This window comes from Lolium rigidum, chromosome 6, assembly GCF_022539505.1.
Source record: "Lolium rigidum isolate FL_2022 chromosome 6, APGP_CSIRO_Lrig_0.1, whole genome shotgun sequence".
NCBI lineage: Eukaryota > Viridiplantae > Streptophyta > Magnoliopsida > Poales > Poaceae > Lolium > Lolium rigidum.
The window spans coordinates 106,449,483-106,468,954 of NC_061513.1; the positions used below are offsets into that span (position 1 = coordinate 106,449,483).

The following is a 19,472-nucleotide window of genomic DNA, read 5'->3' on the forward strand; positions in this document are numbered from 1 at the left end:
CGATTATGAAAACTAGGGTTATGTTGACAGTAGATTCGATCCCTTTCTTTGTCCCTCGACTCCCCCTTTTATAGGAGGTGGAGCCGAGGGTTTCGTATTGTACAAGTTACAGAGTCCGGGATGGTTTCTAACTCATCCCGTCGGATTACAAATAACATTTCCTATTACAACTCTATGTTTCCTTAATATATCTTGGGCTCCCGAATCTTCTTATTCTTCGGATGATGGGCCTTCAGTAAATCCCGGGTACCATCTATGGCAGGCCCATTTGGGATGCCTATGTCACCGGGTGTCCGTTCGGCCACCCAAACGGCCCAAAACGGACGGTCCAGCGCGTCCGTTTGTGTCGCCCGGTTAGAGATGCCCTCAGTCGTCCAGCACTCGGCCGTCAAGAATCAAGATACGATTTTTGCGCGGCAACGAAAATATGACTATCTGGATCTGTATCGAAACAGGGTACTGGACAAACCTAGTTTTACCTTTTCTAACCCAAATGTAGTTTTCCTTGAACTAATTAGTAACAGAAAAGTTATCAAAACCGGTTCTGCTAAAAATCAGCCTAAAACTCGTTTGCCATAAACTCACCCCTAATATTTGTTATCCAAACAACCACTAAACTTTTTTTGAAAAATATAAATTTTAAGAATTTGAACAATTTTCAAATTTAAATTTTTTCGAATATGAATATATTTAAATTTATACATTTTTCAAAATTTCAAAAAAGTAAACTTATTTCTTCAAAATCCAATATTTTTAAATATAAACATTTTTAGAATATGAACATTTTTTTAAAAAAAAATCTTCAAATTTGAATTCTTTTAATCTGAACATTTTTCGAGCGTGAACATTATTTTGAATTTGAACAATTTTCAAATGAACATTATTTCTGAATTCGAACAGTTTTCAATCGTGGACATATTTTGAATTTGAACAATTATCGATCGTGAACATATTTTGAATTGGAACAATTTTTGTATGTGAACATATTTTAATTTAACAATTTTCGAATGTGAACGTTTTTTGAATTTGAACAATTTTCAAAATCTTAATATTTTAAAATCTGAACAACGACATGCTCTACATCCTCTCCAGCCGCCCCAAAGTCGATATGGGTCCCGATTTCCTACCCTGGTTTGAGGTCATCAACTTCAGGAACGGCAGTCTCCCTCAGTTCGACGGATGTGCTTCATATGATCTCCCGCCGCCAGGGCTCGCTGCTGGTAGCCAAAAATGGCACGCGACTGGTAGGTTTTTCCCTACTAGTGGGTAGCGCGTCAGCCGTGTCCATGGGTGGCGATGGGGTGAGTTTCCTTTCTTTTTATGTGTTATGTGCATCGTAGACACCGCCAGCGACTCAAAGTAGGTAACTTGTTGCGTAGATTAACGCGTACGCGATGGCCACGCCTACGAACCCCCCGTCAACGAGTATGAAGAAGAGGCCGACGAGGACGAAGGTGAGGAGGAGGAGGTCCACGAGGAGCTGATCGAAGCCGACACCGGCGTGACCACGACGACGATGAACAAGCGGATCGGCAGCACTCGTGGTCCTAGGTGGAGGTCTTTGGAGGATGAATGTATCATCGACGCATGGAAGCAAGTGAGTTTTTGCCCCATCACCGGCGCCAATCGATCCTCCGGCAAGTACTACAAGCACATCCTTGATTCATTCAACGAGAAGAAGAACTATGGTGCCACCATCAACATGATCCGGAAAGAGGGCGCTCTCTCCCACCGTTGGAACATCATCAACACAACGTGTAGAAAGTTTCATGGCTACTATGAGAAGATTAAGGGCCGGAAGGAGAGCGGGAAGACGATGGTGGATTGGGTACGATCTATGTCCATTTGGTGATGTCTATTTCATAATGCATCATAGTGTATCTATTTGATGATGCCCATCTTGTTCTATATCTTGTTAATGAATCATGTATTGTTAGATGCTCGACGCCCTCACGATGTACAAGAACCAAAACGAGGACAAATATTTCCCCTTCATGCATTGCTTCAACAAACTACAAGGTTGCAAAAAATGGGACGTCATCCGCCACACTCTCAACAAGGACGGCGTCGGGGAAGATGGGCCGGTCGATCCAGCCAGCGCCTCCGCCGGGCGCCCCATTGGCAACAAGAAGGCCAAGGCCGAGAGGAATGCGGCGCCGGCATTGGCCGCCATGGACGCCTCCCTCGAGAAGATGATATCCTCCTTCTCAATGGAGAACAAGGAAGCGACGGATAGGGCCGCCGTCATGTGGAAGGAAATACTAGAGAAGCAAGACATGAAGATCGAGTTGAAGAGGGAGAAGGTGGAGGAGGCGAAGATGGAAGCTCATGCCGCCGTCATGAAGGCCACCAACGAAGCGACGCAGCTTTTGTTGGCCAAGATGTATCAAGAATCCAAGATCTTGATGACCGACATGGAGATGATGGACCCATTGGCGTGGGCGTGGCACGAGATGTACCGCGAGCGCATTGGCCAAGAGGTGCTGGCGGCGCGAGCTGCGTCAGCGTCCATGACTCCCCCGGCACCCTCGACGTTCATGACTCCGCCGGCACGTCAACGTTCATGCCTCCCCCATCGACCGTGGATCCGGTTGCAGCAATGGAGCTGCCGCCGGGGCTCGCCGACGATGTGGACGTCGTCGAGGTTGAGCCGCACATGAGCCCGTTCATCTGATCATTTGGCCTGGAAGCCGAAGTTGTTTTTTGTAGCCGGACTAGACGGCGATTTGATGGCCGTATGTTGGCCCAAACTTCATATTCGAAAACCTAATCGAATTTGGTGGCCGGTGGTCGAGATGCTCTGACCGAACTCCGAAGGACAACATCTGGCAATGTAAAACTATAGAAATTGTCTTTAAATCAAGCAGAAAGGCCCAATGAGAACCGATCCACGTCTTCACCCACTCAGCCAGGCCCACTCCACTCCACCGTATAAAGACGAAAAAACGCATCGGACCACCAGTCGACGAATCACACGTGCCGCTGCCCCAGCGACGAACGATAACTTAAATAACGTAAACATCCGGGACCCAGATGTCAGAGAGAGATAAGGAACTGCCGGGCCGGCGTTCTCCGCCTCTAGCCGTGCACCCACTCCGCTCCGGCTCCTCCGCCGCAGCGCACGCCGGAAGCCATGGCGCCACCCCACGCCGGAGACGACCCCTCCGCGCGGACACCGCTCATCGCCGCCCCTCCTTCTCTCCCTCGCCGGGCGGCCGCGTGGCTGCACCCGCTCCCTCTCCTCGTCGCGGCGGCCCTCGCCACCTACTACCACCTCCTCGCCGCGCCGGGCCCCTCCTACTACCACACCCTCTTCCTCTCCCTGGGCTCCAACGACACCGCCGCCTCCCACCTGCGCGCGCTCACCGCCCGCCCCCACCTCGCGGGGTCCGACGCCAACGCCGCCGCCGCGGAGCACGTCGTCTCCACGCTCTCCTCCCTCTCCTTCCCAACCCACATCACGCCCTACTCCGTCCTCCTCTCCTACCCGGCCCACCGCTCCCTCTCCCTCTCCGCCCCCGGCCGCGCCGCCACCGCCTTCGCGCTGGTGCAGGACACCTACCCCGACGACCCCAACGCCGCCCTCTCCCCGGAGGTCGTCCCCACCTTCCTCGCCTACTCCGCGTCCGGCTCCGCCGCCGCCGAGGCGGTCTACGCCAACTACGGCCGCGCGGAGGACTACGCCTACCTCGCCGCCCGCGGCGTGAACGTCACGGGCAAGGTCGCGGTCGCGCGCTACGGCAAGGTGTACCGCGGCGACAAAGTGATAAACGCCCGCGTCGCTGGCGCGGCGGCGGCGGTGATATACACCGATTTCAAGGACTACACGCCCGGGAAGGCGTTTCCGGATGGGCCGTGGATGCCGCCGACCGGCGTGCAGGTCGGGAGCACCTTCAAGGGGGTCGGGGACCCCACGACGCCGATGTGGGCGTCGTCGGAAGGGTGCGAGCGCGTGAGCATCGCGGAGGCGATGGCCTCTGAAGACATGCCGGGGATACCGGCGCTGCCGGTTTCGGGGAGGGACGGGGAGGAGATACTACAGCTCATTGGAGGAGATGTGGCGCCAGAGGATTGGCAAGGCGGCGAGGGCGCGCCGGTTTACCGTCTCGGCCCCGGGCCGGCGGTGCTCAATCTGACTTATACAGTGAGTTGATATGGGGATGAGATCTGATTTTGCTTTTCACTTCCTGAATTCAGTGATAACCTCTCGTGTGTTTTCTTTGTAGGGGAATGAGACGATGGCTACTATTCAGAATGTTATCGCGGTGATTGAAGGGAAAGAAGAACCTGATAGGTAAATAGGAACTCTCCAACGTTTCTCCTTTTTTGGTCAATATATCAACAAATGGCCAAGCCGCTGATCACCCATCATACACTTGGTGCCTGCCCAAACCCCCGGCGACTGAGTCCAAATGCTTTGCCAGAAGTTCCATTAGTACACTGGATAAAATTCAGCAAATTTGTAACTACTGTGTTCATTGAGATTGACTACAAACTCAGCTACGTTTCATCAGTATTATTGGTCAGAGATTTCTTGGACTGCAATTTTGAAATAGATACCAAGAACCTGCTTATTGTTAGGTTCTGATGAGCATGTGTGTGCATCATGTTTCAACTGTTTTGCTAGTACTGAAGATTTTGCAAGTAAAATAAATTATGTACATCTACATACCCAGTATGATAATTTATTGTCATGGACACACAGGTACGTTATCCTTGGCAACCATCGGGATGCATGGACATTTGGGGCAGCTGACCCGAACAGCGGAACGGCAGCCTTGCTTGAGGTATTTCATATTGGGTTGCTCTATGTCAAATTCTCAACCCTTCCGTTTTAGTCTACTCATGATTCGGAGAAACACATTGGCTTCTTACCTGCCATTGAATGTAGCTAGCTCAAAGGTTGTCTAAGCTACAAAACAAGGGTTGGAGACCTCGTCGGACAATCATTTTGTGTAACTGGGATGCCGAAGAGTACGGATTGGTACTCTCTCTCTCTCTATCTATCTCTCTCTCTCTCTCTCTCTGGCTATTATCAAGCAGTTCACCTGTCCTGCTTGTACTAATATCTTCGGAAAATTGCAGATAGGATCAACTGAATGGGTTGAAGAGAACAGAGCAATGCTAACTTCAAAGACTGTTGCTTACCTGAATGTAGATATTGGGGTCTGTAATTCTGGATTTGAGGCATCAGCCACTCCTCAACTTGATATGTTGCTTAAGCAAGCGAGCAAACAGGTACCCTAGTTTAAAATAAACATGTTTTTTCCAGCTCAACAGAAAAAAAAATACAATAATGTTAGTCATGCTCAACCCTCCCAGGGATGCTTGCTTCCATGTTGCCATAGCATTTAGGTGAGAAAGTCCAGAGGCAATTCTGGCAAGCCACAGTTTGACCAAAGACTGTTGTTCATAACCAAACCTTGCCATACTTTTCCACACCCTAAGTTAGGCATACACATGGTCCCACACGTCAATAACTTAGAAAAGTGTGGCACAAATTCCATTAGACTAACCAAAGTGGTTCCAGTTTTGATGACCTAAACTTAGGCAAGTTTGGCAAACAAAAAAAAGTGGCAAAACTTAGCATATAGACCAACTTGCCCTAAGTTTTCGAGTAGCTGGGCACTAACATCATGTTGTAACTCGTACATGGCCAAAATTATGAGCAACTCGAATTACACTTATGCAATTATGCCAAGGGGACAGTAGAGCAACTAACTTACAATCAGTAAATTATTTTCTCTCTAGCCTGTGCTCAGTTTATTTTGTGATTGCTTAAAATTTGTACAATTGAAAGACAGAATAGTTTACTGTGTAGTGGAATTGTTGTCAGTAGGAATGTCTACTAACTATTAAACAGTGAATAAGTGATCACTGATCAGGGTTCTTTACTTCTCTTAATATTCTGTTTTTTTTGTTCGAGCAAGGTTCCAAATCCTGATAATGGAACAGAAAGTCTGTATGACATGTGGATGGCTTCTGATAGTTCTCTGGTAAGCACTTAGTGTTTAGGTAAAGCTTGTCACACAATTTGTTTTCTTAGTATTCTGAGTACTTGGCATGTGAAAGGAAATATTATGTATAGTTTAGATATAGTTCTGTTTCATTTTTTTTCGAAGTTCAGATGTTATGCTTTTATTATACTAGATACAAGTTTAAGATTTCTGATGACAGATTGGAAGGTTAGGAGGTGGAAGTTCAGATTATTCGGCCTTTGTTCAACATATTGGTATTCCTTCAGTTGATATGTCTATTGGGTCAGGTTTGTTCTAAGTTTTTTTTATCTTCATATGCTCATTAAGTTACGTTCCTTGAAATATTTTGTCCTTTGCATTCTTGAATGATTGTGATTTTTGTGCTAGACCAAATCAAATAACAGTGCTACTTGTTTGCAGATTATGCCGTGTACCATAGCCTGTACGATGACTTCACATGGATGGAAAAGTATGGAGATCCCATGTTCGGCAGGCATGTCGCAGGTATCCCATATGTTCAACCAACATGGATTGTCACATGCTGAATTGTTACTGGTACTAAGACCGATGAACGTGACATGGTTGCGGACTTGGGGGTACAGCTCTAAGGAGCGAGGGTTGCTCGCCATGGTGCGCCATGTGTAGGGGATGAGAGGGACAGAAGTGAAAAACTGGGAGTAGTTTATTCTTCTCATTGCTTAATTGATAATAAGTTCATGGTGTCCCTTTTGTAGGGGAAACTTGATTAGACCTAAGCATTGAATTGCCGCTTTCCTCCCCCAATCACATCCTTATTGTCCTATTTAAATTTAAACTACCATATTTCCTATCCTAGCTAAATATATATGTATGTACTCCCTCCGTTTCTAAACATAAGATGTTTTAGCAAGTCAATTTCCCTTACCAAAACATCTTATATTTAGGAACAGATGGGGTATTTCCTAACAATGCCCATGACATTATACACCCCTCCTAGCTAAATATATACATATGTACTCCCTCTGTTTCTAAATATAAGATGTTTTAGCAAGTCAATTCGGCTTACCAAAACATCTTATATTTGGGAACAGATGGAGTATTTCCTAACAATGCCCATGACATTACACCCCTTCCCACAAGCAGCTTGTCCTCGAGCTGCTCTTTTATTTGTTATGCCGACCTAAGATAGCCCTTACCCTCATGTCAACATAGGCCTCCACTTGATCCTCCACCGATAACAACAGCACTATTTAGGCACATTTGGAAACTTGACATGACAGTTAGAAGTCATTTGGAAGCCAGGCTTTCATTTCGTTTGTAGCATTTTGAAATGAATACATGTATTCATTTCATTTATATTGTAATTCCAGAAATGGACACTTGTTTGGTTGCCACAGGAATTGCAAATGACAACATAATTCAATATTGAATTTGTAAATAGCTTCTATAGAGAAACGCAAATGACAGGTCTCAGCTTGGAATTGTGTTTACCCATGGGGTCATTTTGCTGGATTTTCTAAATGAAATGACAGCCCAATTCTGTGGCAACCAAACAGCCCACCTATGGAATTCCAAAATGAATTCCAGGATTCCAGCCCAAATGATGGATACCAAACGACCTCTTAGGAGCTTGTCTCTGCCTATCCAGCAGAAGGCACATATAAAAACTTAGAGAACCTCATGAGACATTGTTAAAATGTGAAGTGTAAATTTAACCACATTAAGTGTGTCCATCCCTCTGTCTGCCTGCTTAGCGATGCATGTTATGACACATCATCACTTGCTTGCTTCTTCAACTGTACAAAGGAGAAGAAACATTGAACCAATCTCTGCTTTGTTGCAGTTCAAACCTTGTGGCGCTCTACTCGATGCGATTCTTTTAGATTTGCAACTTTACATGCATAGAACATTAGAACTGTGAGGCATTGTCCTAGTTGACATATGCTGAGGTTCTCCTTAGAAATGAAGTATGCATTTACAAATGTGGGAAAAAAAATTGCATTGTCTGTCCTATCTAATTCCACTTCAGATGATCATTGAAAGTTGTGTTAAGCTAAACTATTGTGCGCATAAGCTCACTGGCCAAAACTCAAGTTAACATCATCTCTCCTTGTAGTGGCAAGCATGTGGGGGCTTCTAGCTTTGAGGCTTTCGGATGAGGAGATCCTACCGTTCAACTACAGTTCTTATGTTGCAGAGCTTGAGGTAACATGTCCTTCAGATATCTTAATACATAGTGAAATGCTTGCCCGAGAGTGAGAGAGAGAGAGAGAGAGAGAGAGAGAGAGAAGTTTTCCAGAGCTCTCCTATAAATTATATACCAACTGGAACTGTGCATCTCCTGTCAGTAATTAGAAGTCTAAATTTGGAGGATCCTGACATTAGCGTTTGCTTGGCAGAAAGGTGCGGTGGGTATAAATGAGAGAGTACGAGGAATGCCTGTCAGCTTATCTCCCCTCCACAAGTCAATCAAAGAGTTTGACAGGGCAGTTCTAAAAGTGGACTCTGAACTGGAGGTATTTGGTTCTACCTATTGGTTGTTGTTTATTCATAACTTTTACTTTGAGCTTACAAGGTTATTTTTCGTGACTAGGTTCTACAGGCACGGAATTTTTGGTCCCCTTGGCGAACCAATCCATTGAAGGTAAGAGATCTCAATGACCGGTTGATGATGACTGAACGAGCGTTCACAGAGCGGGAAGGACTGTCCGGGAGACCATGGTACAAACACATGGTAAGTTGCTGTGGTTTTGGGCAAGTACATTATATTACCATTGTGCTTATGGAAAACAAATCATGCAGATCTATGGACCTTCACTGTACAACGATTATGGGGCAGAGGTGTATCCTGGTGTTGATGATGCCATTCAGACAGCAAAGAAAACAAATACTTCTGAGTCCTGGCAATCTGTACAGCATGAGATTCACAGGATTGCTAGAATCATCAGCCAAGCCGCATTAGTCCTCAGCGGACAGTTAACATGAAACCTTTTGCTCTGTTGTTGAAATTCCTTGTACAGCTATAATCACATGTAACTTTCAAAAAAAAATCGTAACCTTATCTAGAGATGGAATTCAGATGTTATCTTTTGACGAATAATTCATTACAATCCAATTGAAAGAATGCTTACCAACATGCGTCTAAATTTGAGATATATAAAGGCCAACAAGTGCAAGAAGGCCAATAATGTGCAGTTCCAAAAAAAATTGAACCAGTAGTTCTTGTGAAATGTTCTGCACGCTATCTGCGCAAGAAACCCATGGCTTGGTAAACGTTGCTGAGGGTGGCGTCTGCTATCTCAGAAGCTTTCCCTGCCCCATCTATCAGAACACTATCTAAGTAACCAGGATCACCCATGATCTCCTCGTATCGGACCTACATAAAGGTAAAAAGACAATGTAATAACCAGAGGGCATATGCAAGATGAAATTGATTGTCCAAGTGAAAGTAATTTGGTTTGCAATTGTTTGTACAATGATTAAGTATATACTTGGATAAACTCAAAGGATGGACATGATAAACCGCACAAGTCCAGAAATTACCATACCTGAATAGGTTGCAGATGATCAATTAAGGCATCTGTAAGGGTAGTCTTGAATGTCCCCCAGTTCATATCTTGGCATTCACTAACAACTTCCTGTAAGGCCAGATGGGTAAATTATGTTTTCAATCAACATGATACTGGACATAGATGAAACCTGGCTGAGCAGGTGTACTATTCAAGTACGCAGAAGTTAACCACCTCTTTTGTTTTCCCGGTAATGATCTGGTAGACTGAGAGAAGATTTTTGCATTCCGGTCTCTCTGGGTTGTCGAATTCCAAGCTGGAGTGTGCAAGTTGAATGACATGAGTCTCTTACCAAAGGCTAATCTATTAATTCAAGTTTGGAGTGAGAGGGAAGGGGGGGGGGGGGCTACAGACCCTGGGAGCGAGTCAGTTTTGCAGCGTTTGATTTTGTTCACGATCACCTGCAAAGTGTTAGACAGCTATCAGAATAAATCAAAATGGTTAAAACTTTAAACATAAACACGGTCAGTTAACGAAGAAATAAGACAAGTTAATTTGCATTACTCTGTACTTACATCTTTTGGGTCAAGAAGGTTAATGCGAGATAGGTCTGAAGGAGCAGACTTAGACATCTATCACCAATAAACAGAATATCAGTACAAACATACACGACATTGAGGAGGTAAGTAGAATATGTACATCGAAACGGCTCTGCAAATAATACGTATATGATCAAGGATTAACATCTAAACTAGCGGTATAATTACCATAGAAAAGTACTAACTTTAGTTTGTGATCAGGCAAGAAATGCTGCATGCATGGCCAATTACCTTGGAGAGACCATCAGTTAGGGACATGACACGGGCACCTGCTGGAGGGATCAGGGCTTCAGGAACCTAAATAATCCGGAAAAGCTCAGTAAGCAAAAGTGGAAAGCATCTGTCGCTCAAGATGTTGAATCTTGAAATGATGCCAAACCATGTGTATGCACGACTAAACACACCTTAAATAATGAACCGCCTCTCCTGCGAACACAAAGACATGACATTATCATAGTGAGAGACAGCTACTACTAGTATCTCGAAAAGGGTACAAGATAGTTTAGCTTTTCTCACCCTCCCAATTTCTTCCACTTCCTTCCACCATAGAGATTATTTACACGTTCAGAAATTTCACGAGTTAATTCCAAATGTTGTGTCTGATCTTCACCAACAGGTACCAAATCGGACTGCAATCATACAAATCAGCTATTGTTGACAACAATGTAAGGAATGCAGTGTAAAAGGCACAAGGCTGAAGTTGAATTATATGCTTCTAACGTTAGCTTTTACAGTGAGACTAATGTAACACAATGGTAGCCACAGACAAACTTTACCTGGTACAAAAGGATGTCAGAAGCCATTAGAACAGGATACGTTAGAAGTGCCACTCCAACATTTTCATTACCCTGGTAATTTAAGAGAGAACATTGGTAATACAATAAGTTGCTAATGAAATTTAATAAATTAACAATGTGAAGAAAGTCGCATGGGGACTGATTGGGAATGCATAATAAAACCTGGGTTCATCTGATCTGATAACTAAAAATATGGAACTAACGATTCAGTAAATAGTAATGATAGAACAAACAATTTTGACAAAGTCAGAAATTCTATATCATTTTAGTTTTAAGACATTACACTTGAGGTTGACACAACGTATGCCCAACAAAAGAAAGAATCTGTTGCAAGAAGAATATTTACCTCTGATTCAATAATGCATCAGACCGTTCAAGTGTGGCAGTTATAACCTAAGGTTGGATTATTAAATTTAGCATTTTTGTTCTTCTCACTGCTCAGTAGCATATTAAAAATCACTAGGGAACAGATGTCAGTGCATATTATTGATGTAGAGTTTTTCATCTGCAGGTTAATCATATCAGTCATAAATTGTAAGGGTGTTAATTTGATTGCCACATAATCTCCACAACATAGAAAGATGTCTATTTGCGAATTGAGCTATAGTTTTCTTAAAATCCCTTATGTACTATGATGGCTTATGAGGTATTCAGTTAGACGGAAGTTGACAGTGAAGCTATCGTACAGCGAATGACGCACCGCCTTGCGTGACTTCTCTTTGAATTGGATCATCTTGTTGAGCCAACCAATAGGAGTTGAAGAACTCAGTAGCCACATCAGCTCAATATGAGCACGCACATGAGATTGTACAAAAATGGAGGCCTGGAAACACACAAAGTAACATAAAACCTTCAGCAACAGAAAGCTATCCACAACAGGAACACCAAAGCATAGCATAATATAAGTATGTGAAGCAGACCTTGGAGCTATCAATGCCGCATGCCAGATAGATTGCAGCGGTGCTTCTTGTAGCTTTAGATAGCTGTGGTGCTTCATATGGTAAAGTAATCTGCACATGTTTGAACATAGTGGTAAACATATATTGTCAAATTGTTAGGCTATTCGAGTGAATCATGGAGAGAAATGTCTTCACACAGTTAATTATAATCAAACATAAACATTATGCAGCTGCTTGTGTTTCTGTAAGGTAATGCTCTTGTTTACATATACAGCATTAACACTGCTTGGTTAACATATACTTTATATGCTATGGTTAGTCATTGTGATGATGCAGTTGCAGCTTGTGTTCGAAGAGTATCCAACCATACAAGGTAAAATGAAGCATCCCAATTTGATCGAAGCACCAGATAAATTAGAAAAAGGAATGCTGATTGTTAGCTTAACTTAATCAGCTATACACAAGAACTACACGCTATACAAATTCATTACGCTTTTATTGTAGGATGGCCATGAAACAGCTTACCGCATGCAGGTCCACAATGAAAAAAAATGTCTCGTATAAATCCTGCAAGGTATCATCGCAGAACAAAGGATAAGAAGATGCAAAACATAGATCTAAGGGATATTTAGTTTAGCACTGGATAGCTTCTTAGTTCACACATCTCAACCAGATGAAGGTGGAATTGTAACTAGATGAAGGTGGAAAAACAGTTACAAATTCAACTATGCAGTACCTGAAGTGCAACCCAATTCTTAATAGCGCCAAGATAGTTTCCAAGGTGCACCATTCCTGTTGGCTGTACACCAGAAACTACTCTTTTCCTGCAGAGGGTAGACACATCGATTGTTATCCAAATCACAATAAAAAAAAGAAACAAGTAAACAGATTTATGAGGATTACACATGACCTCACTATAAATATACATTTCCTATTATTATACTGCAGGAATATTAATTCACTTCATAACTATGAGGAGCAACCCCATGAAAATGGATCCCATCTTTGGATCTTGGATGACGAATTATCGTCTGTCTCAAGCAAGCTTATCATGCACAATCTCATTTTTTTATCAAATTAGTTGATAATAAAGCATTAAAAGCAGATTACCATAGGTGCAAATGAAAGAATGCCATCCCTAGGAGGAATACAAAATGAATTGCAACCCTGTGTATTTTTTGTTTTTGTTTTGCAATGGACAACCCTCAGAGGGCCAAAATCAGAAGAGACGCACACCAAAGATGCCACCTATGCACAAGTTCCCTTACTACAATATGCACTGTACAATTCTTACTTACTCAGTGATAAATACTAACTAGACTGCCCTAAAAAGATACTAATTAGACATTATGCAATTCTTACTTAGATAATTTCCTGAAAAATACTAACTAGACTGCCTTATAAAGATACTGACTAGAGTACCACAATAGCTATTGTTGCTATCATGACGTCACAATAACTCCAAATTATTTTCTGCAAGACTAGAAGAAAGTAGTGAAGTGGATACATAAGAGTGTGAAGGAAACTAATTAGCCCAACAACATGGGCCACTTTCGATCAAGATTCTAAAAACGTCACACACAATATGACAATAATATCGATTTTGATTGACATGCGGAAGTTGCACTGAGGCTTGAACATTTGTATGAGACCCCAACAGTGAAAGTCATATGTAAACACAAAAAAAGGTCAAAAAATTCCTTTTCTGTGTAGAGCATGGTTTAAAAAGCGTCGTTTAGGTGTCAAGGCGCTCCCCCTCCGCTTTGGAAAAACGGCCGCTTTTAGGCGCCTAGGCGTCCAAAGTGCCCTCCCTCCTTAAGGCGCCAAGGCGTCACCTTAAAAACCATGGTGTAAAGATTACAAGGGATCTCTCAGTAGTGAATGTGTGATGTCTGATGATGTTCATATGCTGTAATGCACTGTTGCTTTGCAAAGTTGGCATTGGCTCACTGAACGTGTCTGATTTTCCTGTTGAACTTAAGGTTGCGGTATCCGTTAAGCACGAGTTTCAAGCACAGAAGAACCAAATGATTATCAGCACAATGAATATGCTGGGACAAAAACTGAAGTGAAGACTATGGCATGGCATGGACCAGCGTCGTGCAACCTTAGCATACTCTCAACGCTCCAGCATTGCATTCACAATTCAAGCATCACAAAGTAACATGACCTTCATCCAAACGCAGGAAATCATGCAAGGCCCAAAGTCTAGCAAGTGCATTACGTCGAACACCACACGAGCAAGGAGAGGGAGGCGGGGACTTACTTCCTGGCCGGGGGAGCAGGCGCCTCATCCGCCGAGGCTGTGGCTTCCGCGGCGCTGCTGCAGTTCATACGGAGAGCGGGGAGGCGGGAAGGAATCGCCCCTCCTCGGATGCCACTCCTCGACCTGCACGCAAAACCCAACGGGCACGGAGGGGGGGAAAGTCTCAGAGGTCTAGGTGCACGGAGTACGGTGCGCGCGAGAGGAGGAGGGAGAAGAGTGCGGAGTAGGGTACGCGAGGAGAGGCGGGCGGTGGAGGATGTGGGAGAGCAGCGCGCGGCTCATGGCGTGCCTCCCGGTCCGGCCGCCGCGTGCTCTGCTTCGGATTTGGCTGCGCTGTTTCGGATGGAGGAAGAAGACGACGAACGCTCCCGGGGAGATGTGGGTTGGGTTTTGAGATGGGGACGCGAGCCTAGACCGGGCTGGGCTTTGCGGTCGAACCGGGCCGACGAGGCCCAGTACTTTCAAAAATTATTCCCCCCCCCCCCCTCTTTCCTTCTCTCCACCTGCTACAGTTCCTTGGTCTCCTCTTCCTTCTTGCCGAGCCGATCCAAGGCCGCTCCGCCGGATTAGCCGGCCGGAGTTGGTTGAGGTGGTGCGCCGGAGTAGCTAGGGCTAGATTAGGTGTAGTTCTTTCCTTGTGGATTTGGCGTCATGCCCGTAGGGAGGAGGTGGTGGTCGAGCTGGAGCTGCTCTCTGCTGCCGGCGGTGATGATGCTGCTGCTCGTGGCGCTCCGATTGTCGGAGTCGGAGACGAGCGGCGTCAGAGCACCGACATCCTCAACAATAACGCTCATCTGCTACTATCTAGATCTGAGCGTTTTCATCCTGGATTCCCCTCTGTCTGGCCACCGTGGTGGTGGAGATGTGGAGGGGCTTCCAGATGAAGATCCACTTGTTGGATCTGGGAAGTGGCGTCCTGGAGCGGATCTACCTCGCGCGCAACACGGGGTGACGAACTTCCTCACTGCGATTCTCGGCTAAGATGGTGGCCCAGTATCCTCAACCTCCATGGCGGAGGCCCTGAAGACCAGCTGCTGGAGCTCGACGCCGGCGAAAGGACAAGTGCTTCGTCCCCGTCTTTCCAACAGTAGCCAGGGGTTGGATCTCGCCGGAGATGAGCGTTCGAGCTTCATGCGCTCAAAACTCGGCGGCAACGCCTTGAGTTCACCGGTGTTCTGTGGTAGAGACACTAGTGTCCTCGATTGCTTTTTCTATTTCTCTTCCAGGGTGTTTTGGGTAAAGTGGAGGGGCCCTTCTTCAAACAAGAAGGAAGTCTACGAAGCGCCAATTCTAAGTAAGTTCGGGTCCAATTTGGTTATCCCATTTTTCTAGCAACCGCTTTGAAATTATCACTCTTGTGCCCTAAACTTGCTCACTACCCTTACTGAGACGGCTAACAACTAAAAAAACTCCTAGATAAAAACATAACGGAAAAGTAGGAAAAACTCTTTGCTTTGGATCTAGTTATACTTTGTGACTATATTGACGCATCGGGTCAGATATCTTTCTTTCACGAGGAACATTGGAATAGGAGCTGATGGGGCCAACAAGCGATATGAAGCAAAAGAAGCCATGTGTCTAGGAACCGTTTGTGCCGGGAAGAAGGAGGATTTAGGGATGCAGCAATCGAACCGCATTCAAGATTGACGGTTGATGAAATGAATGAATCTTCTACTTCTAATAGCTTAATTGATGAAGCTAGTGCCTTTTGAGCCTTGTAATAAAAGGTGGTGCGATCGGCGCAAAACGAATTGGTATGGTATATTCATACCATAACATAAGAACAATAAAAACTCGAATTCTTATCGATACTGGAATTCAAAGCATAGGAGGGAAAGTCGATTTATGGATGGAATCAAATACGCAGTATTTACAGAAAAAAGTCTTCTTTTATTGGGAAAGAATCAAGGTTGCTCAAGGGGTTTTTCGGCAATTTATACCTGCCACCAGGTCTTTTGACCCCACTTTTGTTAAAATAGTAACAATGCCCGTGCGTTGCTACGGGGCAACAACACATACAAATAAACCAGAAATAGTTGAAATACAAACATCATGTCGTTGACCTATGTCATTATTTTTTACCGCATATGCTCATGCCATGACATAGAAAGGAGTAGTAGACGAATTTACACTTGAAAGAGGTGAAACACTCTAATGCGCAAGTGAAGCACAGACACCAAAGGCTCCATTATGAGCCCACGACCTTTTGGAAAATATATATGATACGTAAAGAATTATCAAGGATGGAATAATAAGAATATCTTTTGGAATTATATTCTTGGGACAAAATTTTAATTGTTTGAAGTGCATTTATAGAACATACACATAAAAATTAAGAGCTTATTTGGACAGTTTAATATAAATCCAAAAAAAATCATAAAGAACTTTCCATATTGATCGTACCATGGCCTACCAGATTCTTGGAAAACTACCAATAAACACCAAAAACACACACACACACACACACACATCATCGCTTCCCAGTCCCCACTCTAGAGCTTCACTTTGACCGCCGGTCTTCCGCTACCTCCTCGTCGCCGGTGAGAAGGCCGTGCCCCTCCCCTACCTGCCGCACTATATGTTGTGGCACAAACTCCTAATGATCCTCCAAAATAGTCTTGAATTTTATAGGCTTTCAGTCTTGCTGCATCAAATCAAGGGTCGATAAGTACAAGGCAGTGATTCATACAGGGAGAGCCATTCATCTTCTAATAAGTGATCAATTCAAGCAACCATGATTTGGTCTTTCTCATTCTCAACAGTAGGTAATATAGCCCACTTCTATGCATAAGCACAATATGGACATAAATAAAAACCTAGTTATTACTTCAAACTTCAGAAGCTAGCAATCTGATGCAAGGAAAGACGATTTTGAAATCAGCAATAAACTTAGATAATAATATACAGCTATAAATAGGAAAGGTTGGTGAGATAACCTACTTCTATAATAACAGTTCAATGGATTTTAAAAAAACTATGGAACTATAAAAAGTATCACAAGTATGCAGATCATATGAGTACTTGTGATAGAGTCAACCATTGGTCACCTAGTCTGTGACTTGACAATACTCAATGTTAAGACCATGCAACTCCACAATTATTTCAAAGTACCTATTTTTGGTGAGTTATTACCGGACAAGTTAGCAAACTACAACCTACAACATGGCTACCTAAAATTTCTCCACATAGTATACTTCCATTCTTGTTCTCATTTTTAAACGTAAGAGTAGGAAATTCTTGTAAATTGTTCTTGTTCTCATTTTTAAACGTAAGAGTAGGAAATGCTTGTAAATTGCTAGGAAGATTTAGTGTAGGGTGTACCGCTCAGAAACTACATGCGAACTTGCTGATTTCAGATATATAAAGTTTATAACTGCTCGTTCGAATCAAACTTCTATTTATCCTGAAGCAGTTTGTATGAATAAGATAAGACGGGATAGGGGGGTAGGAAAACTAAAAACAGGGGCAAGAAAATCCCGCAGAATAACAACAAAACTAAAAAGAGCTTATACAAATCAAATGACAGCAGGCGTGATGTCTACAAAGTAGAACCGAACTGGACTCATGCGAAATAAAAAATCGCAATCACATGTAGTACAAACATTCGTTCACAGTTCGAAAAAAAAATCATTAATATATAAAGCTAAAATAAATTAATAGAGAAGTTTGATGTAAAGCCTTAAACGAATATTTGCTAACATTCATTCAACAGCAGGCTTCTGCAGGCATATAGATGTAGTAGAAGTGGTAGAAAATGACACTTCATCAGATAAAGCAACAACTAATGTAAGCTAGAAACTTCGTGAGCCCGTCATGAATATGAATACAAATGGTCAAAGAGGAAAGAATACTAACTCACACAGAGAAGGAAAATTAAGAATAATTTAGCAAGGGGATTAATTCACCTTGGCTTAATCAGTATTCCATAAGCCTCTGTCAGCAAACATTATGGAGAAAATAATAGAGGGCACCGTGACATACTCCTCGTATTCCATGCGGTCTTCGTCCCCGGTAGTGGCGTCTTTGCTCTCCATCTCAACCATCCCCGATGCCAGCGCTCCGGCAGGGATCGACCACGGACCACCGCCTTCCTCCTGGTTCATATGAGCCACGCCGCCACCCCCTTGTCAAGATCGATTGATTCTTCTTGCAAAATAATCACCTGCAATCAGACACATGTCCACTCTCAGATTACCAAGACATGACTGAGCTCTTAGAGCTTCGAGAGCAAGCGAAAATACATGTCTATCATGGTAGGAGTACAAAATCCATGGTACAAGTGTGTTAGCTAATAGTGTACTTATAGGGAATTTTCGCATGGACTGTGTAGCATCGAGCTGAAAGATAGAGAAAATGATAGTGTCCTTGGCATATCCAAAGACTACATGTCAATACCTTCATCTAACCATACAAGTTGGCAATGATTCTTCTTGCAAAGAACAACTAAAAACATGGAAAGCCACCATTTATTGCAAATTTGTGTTTGAACTATTAAAAACTTTAGAAGATGGTCTTGCACTGTTAGATAATTCAGACAAAATTAGGTAACTGTTTCTGCTAGCCGCTGAAACATAGTTAGGGTCATACCTTGGCCTTGATTTGCTAACAAACACAAAAAACCTCTCCAAGCTGCAAAACAATGAAACATGTAGTTCGTGTGTTAAGATTAAAGCATAAAAATATTTAGCTGTCATGGTTCATTTCTAACATCTGAACTAATTATCATGGACATTTCCTGTATTAGTCGCACAAATTATTATGAGTAACTGGGATATTAAAAGAAGTCGTAAAAAGGAAAGTGAACCCCCAAAAGAGGTCAAAACATAAGAAAAAAAGCGAAGAAATACCACAATACACTAACAAAATTTCTTTCACACATCCTCAGGCCTGAACCTATCAACGGTTTGATCATATATATAGGAAGCTTGCAGACTCCATACCAGCAGTTTGTCACGGATCTGTTGGTTCCAGTTTTTATCTTGGCTCTGCGCACACTTGCATCATCCAATAATTGACAGTCCAAAACATGTGGACAGCCGATAATGATTTGATTGACCAACTGATAGAACCAACATTAAATGTTGAGAGTAAAAATGTTTGTATCAGGAAAGAACTGCAAAATAAAACCTAAGCACTTCTCAAATATTTATCAGCAATCTCACAAATCAAATATTTGTGAATGAATAAGTCTACACCTAACAAATGCTGGTAGTAAGAAAAACTGAATCGGGAAAGAACTGCAAAAATGAGACCAAAGAACTTCTCTAAAATTCGTGAGCAACCTAAAGAATCAGATAAAATGACCAGTAGCTCTTTTGCAGCTACACATACAGCTTTCTCAAAGTAAGCAGGCCTCTTATATTAGATTATCAGAACCAAAGTAAAGAAGAAGTATATGGTGTCGTTAGTCATAATTCCTCCTTCAGGGCTGGAAGTTTAATATGT

The 19,472-nt window shown here is 43.3% G+C and overlaps 1 protein-coding gene and 1 pseudogene across 2 annotated transcripts; one reads left to right on the forward strand and one right to left on the reverse strand.

Annotated features, from left to right (window-relative positions):
* The first annotated feature begins 3,133 nt into the window (after positions 1 to 3,133).
* Positions 3,134 to 9,057, forward strand: LOC124660020 (probable glutamate carboxypeptidase LAMP1). Of its 2 annotated transcripts, none has more exons than XM_047197821.1 (12): positions 3,134 to 4,144; positions 4,227 to 4,294; positions 4,706 to 4,787; positions 4,892 to 4,984; positions 5,086 to 5,238; positions 5,931 to 5,996; positions 6,178 to 6,265; positions 6,399 to 6,482; positions 8,074 to 8,162; positions 8,357 to 8,473; positions 8,551 to 8,691; positions 8,760 to 9,057. In XM_047197821.1, the coding sequence occupies exons 1-12, from the start codon at positions 3,134 to 3,136 to the stop codon at positions 8,940 to 8,942; spliced, it is 2,175 nt and encodes a 724-aa protein (XP_047053777.1). In that variant the 3' UTR covers positions 8,943 to 9,057. The 2 variants fall into 2 exon arrangements, with proteins under 2 accessions (XP_047053777.1, XP_047053778.1); XM_047197822.1 differs by having other exon boundaries at positions 8,560 to 8,691.
* On the reverse strand, positions 8,934 to 14,309 carry LOC124660021 (annotated as a pseudogene).
* Between the last annotated feature and the right edge of the window lie 5,163 nt (positions 14,310 to 19,472).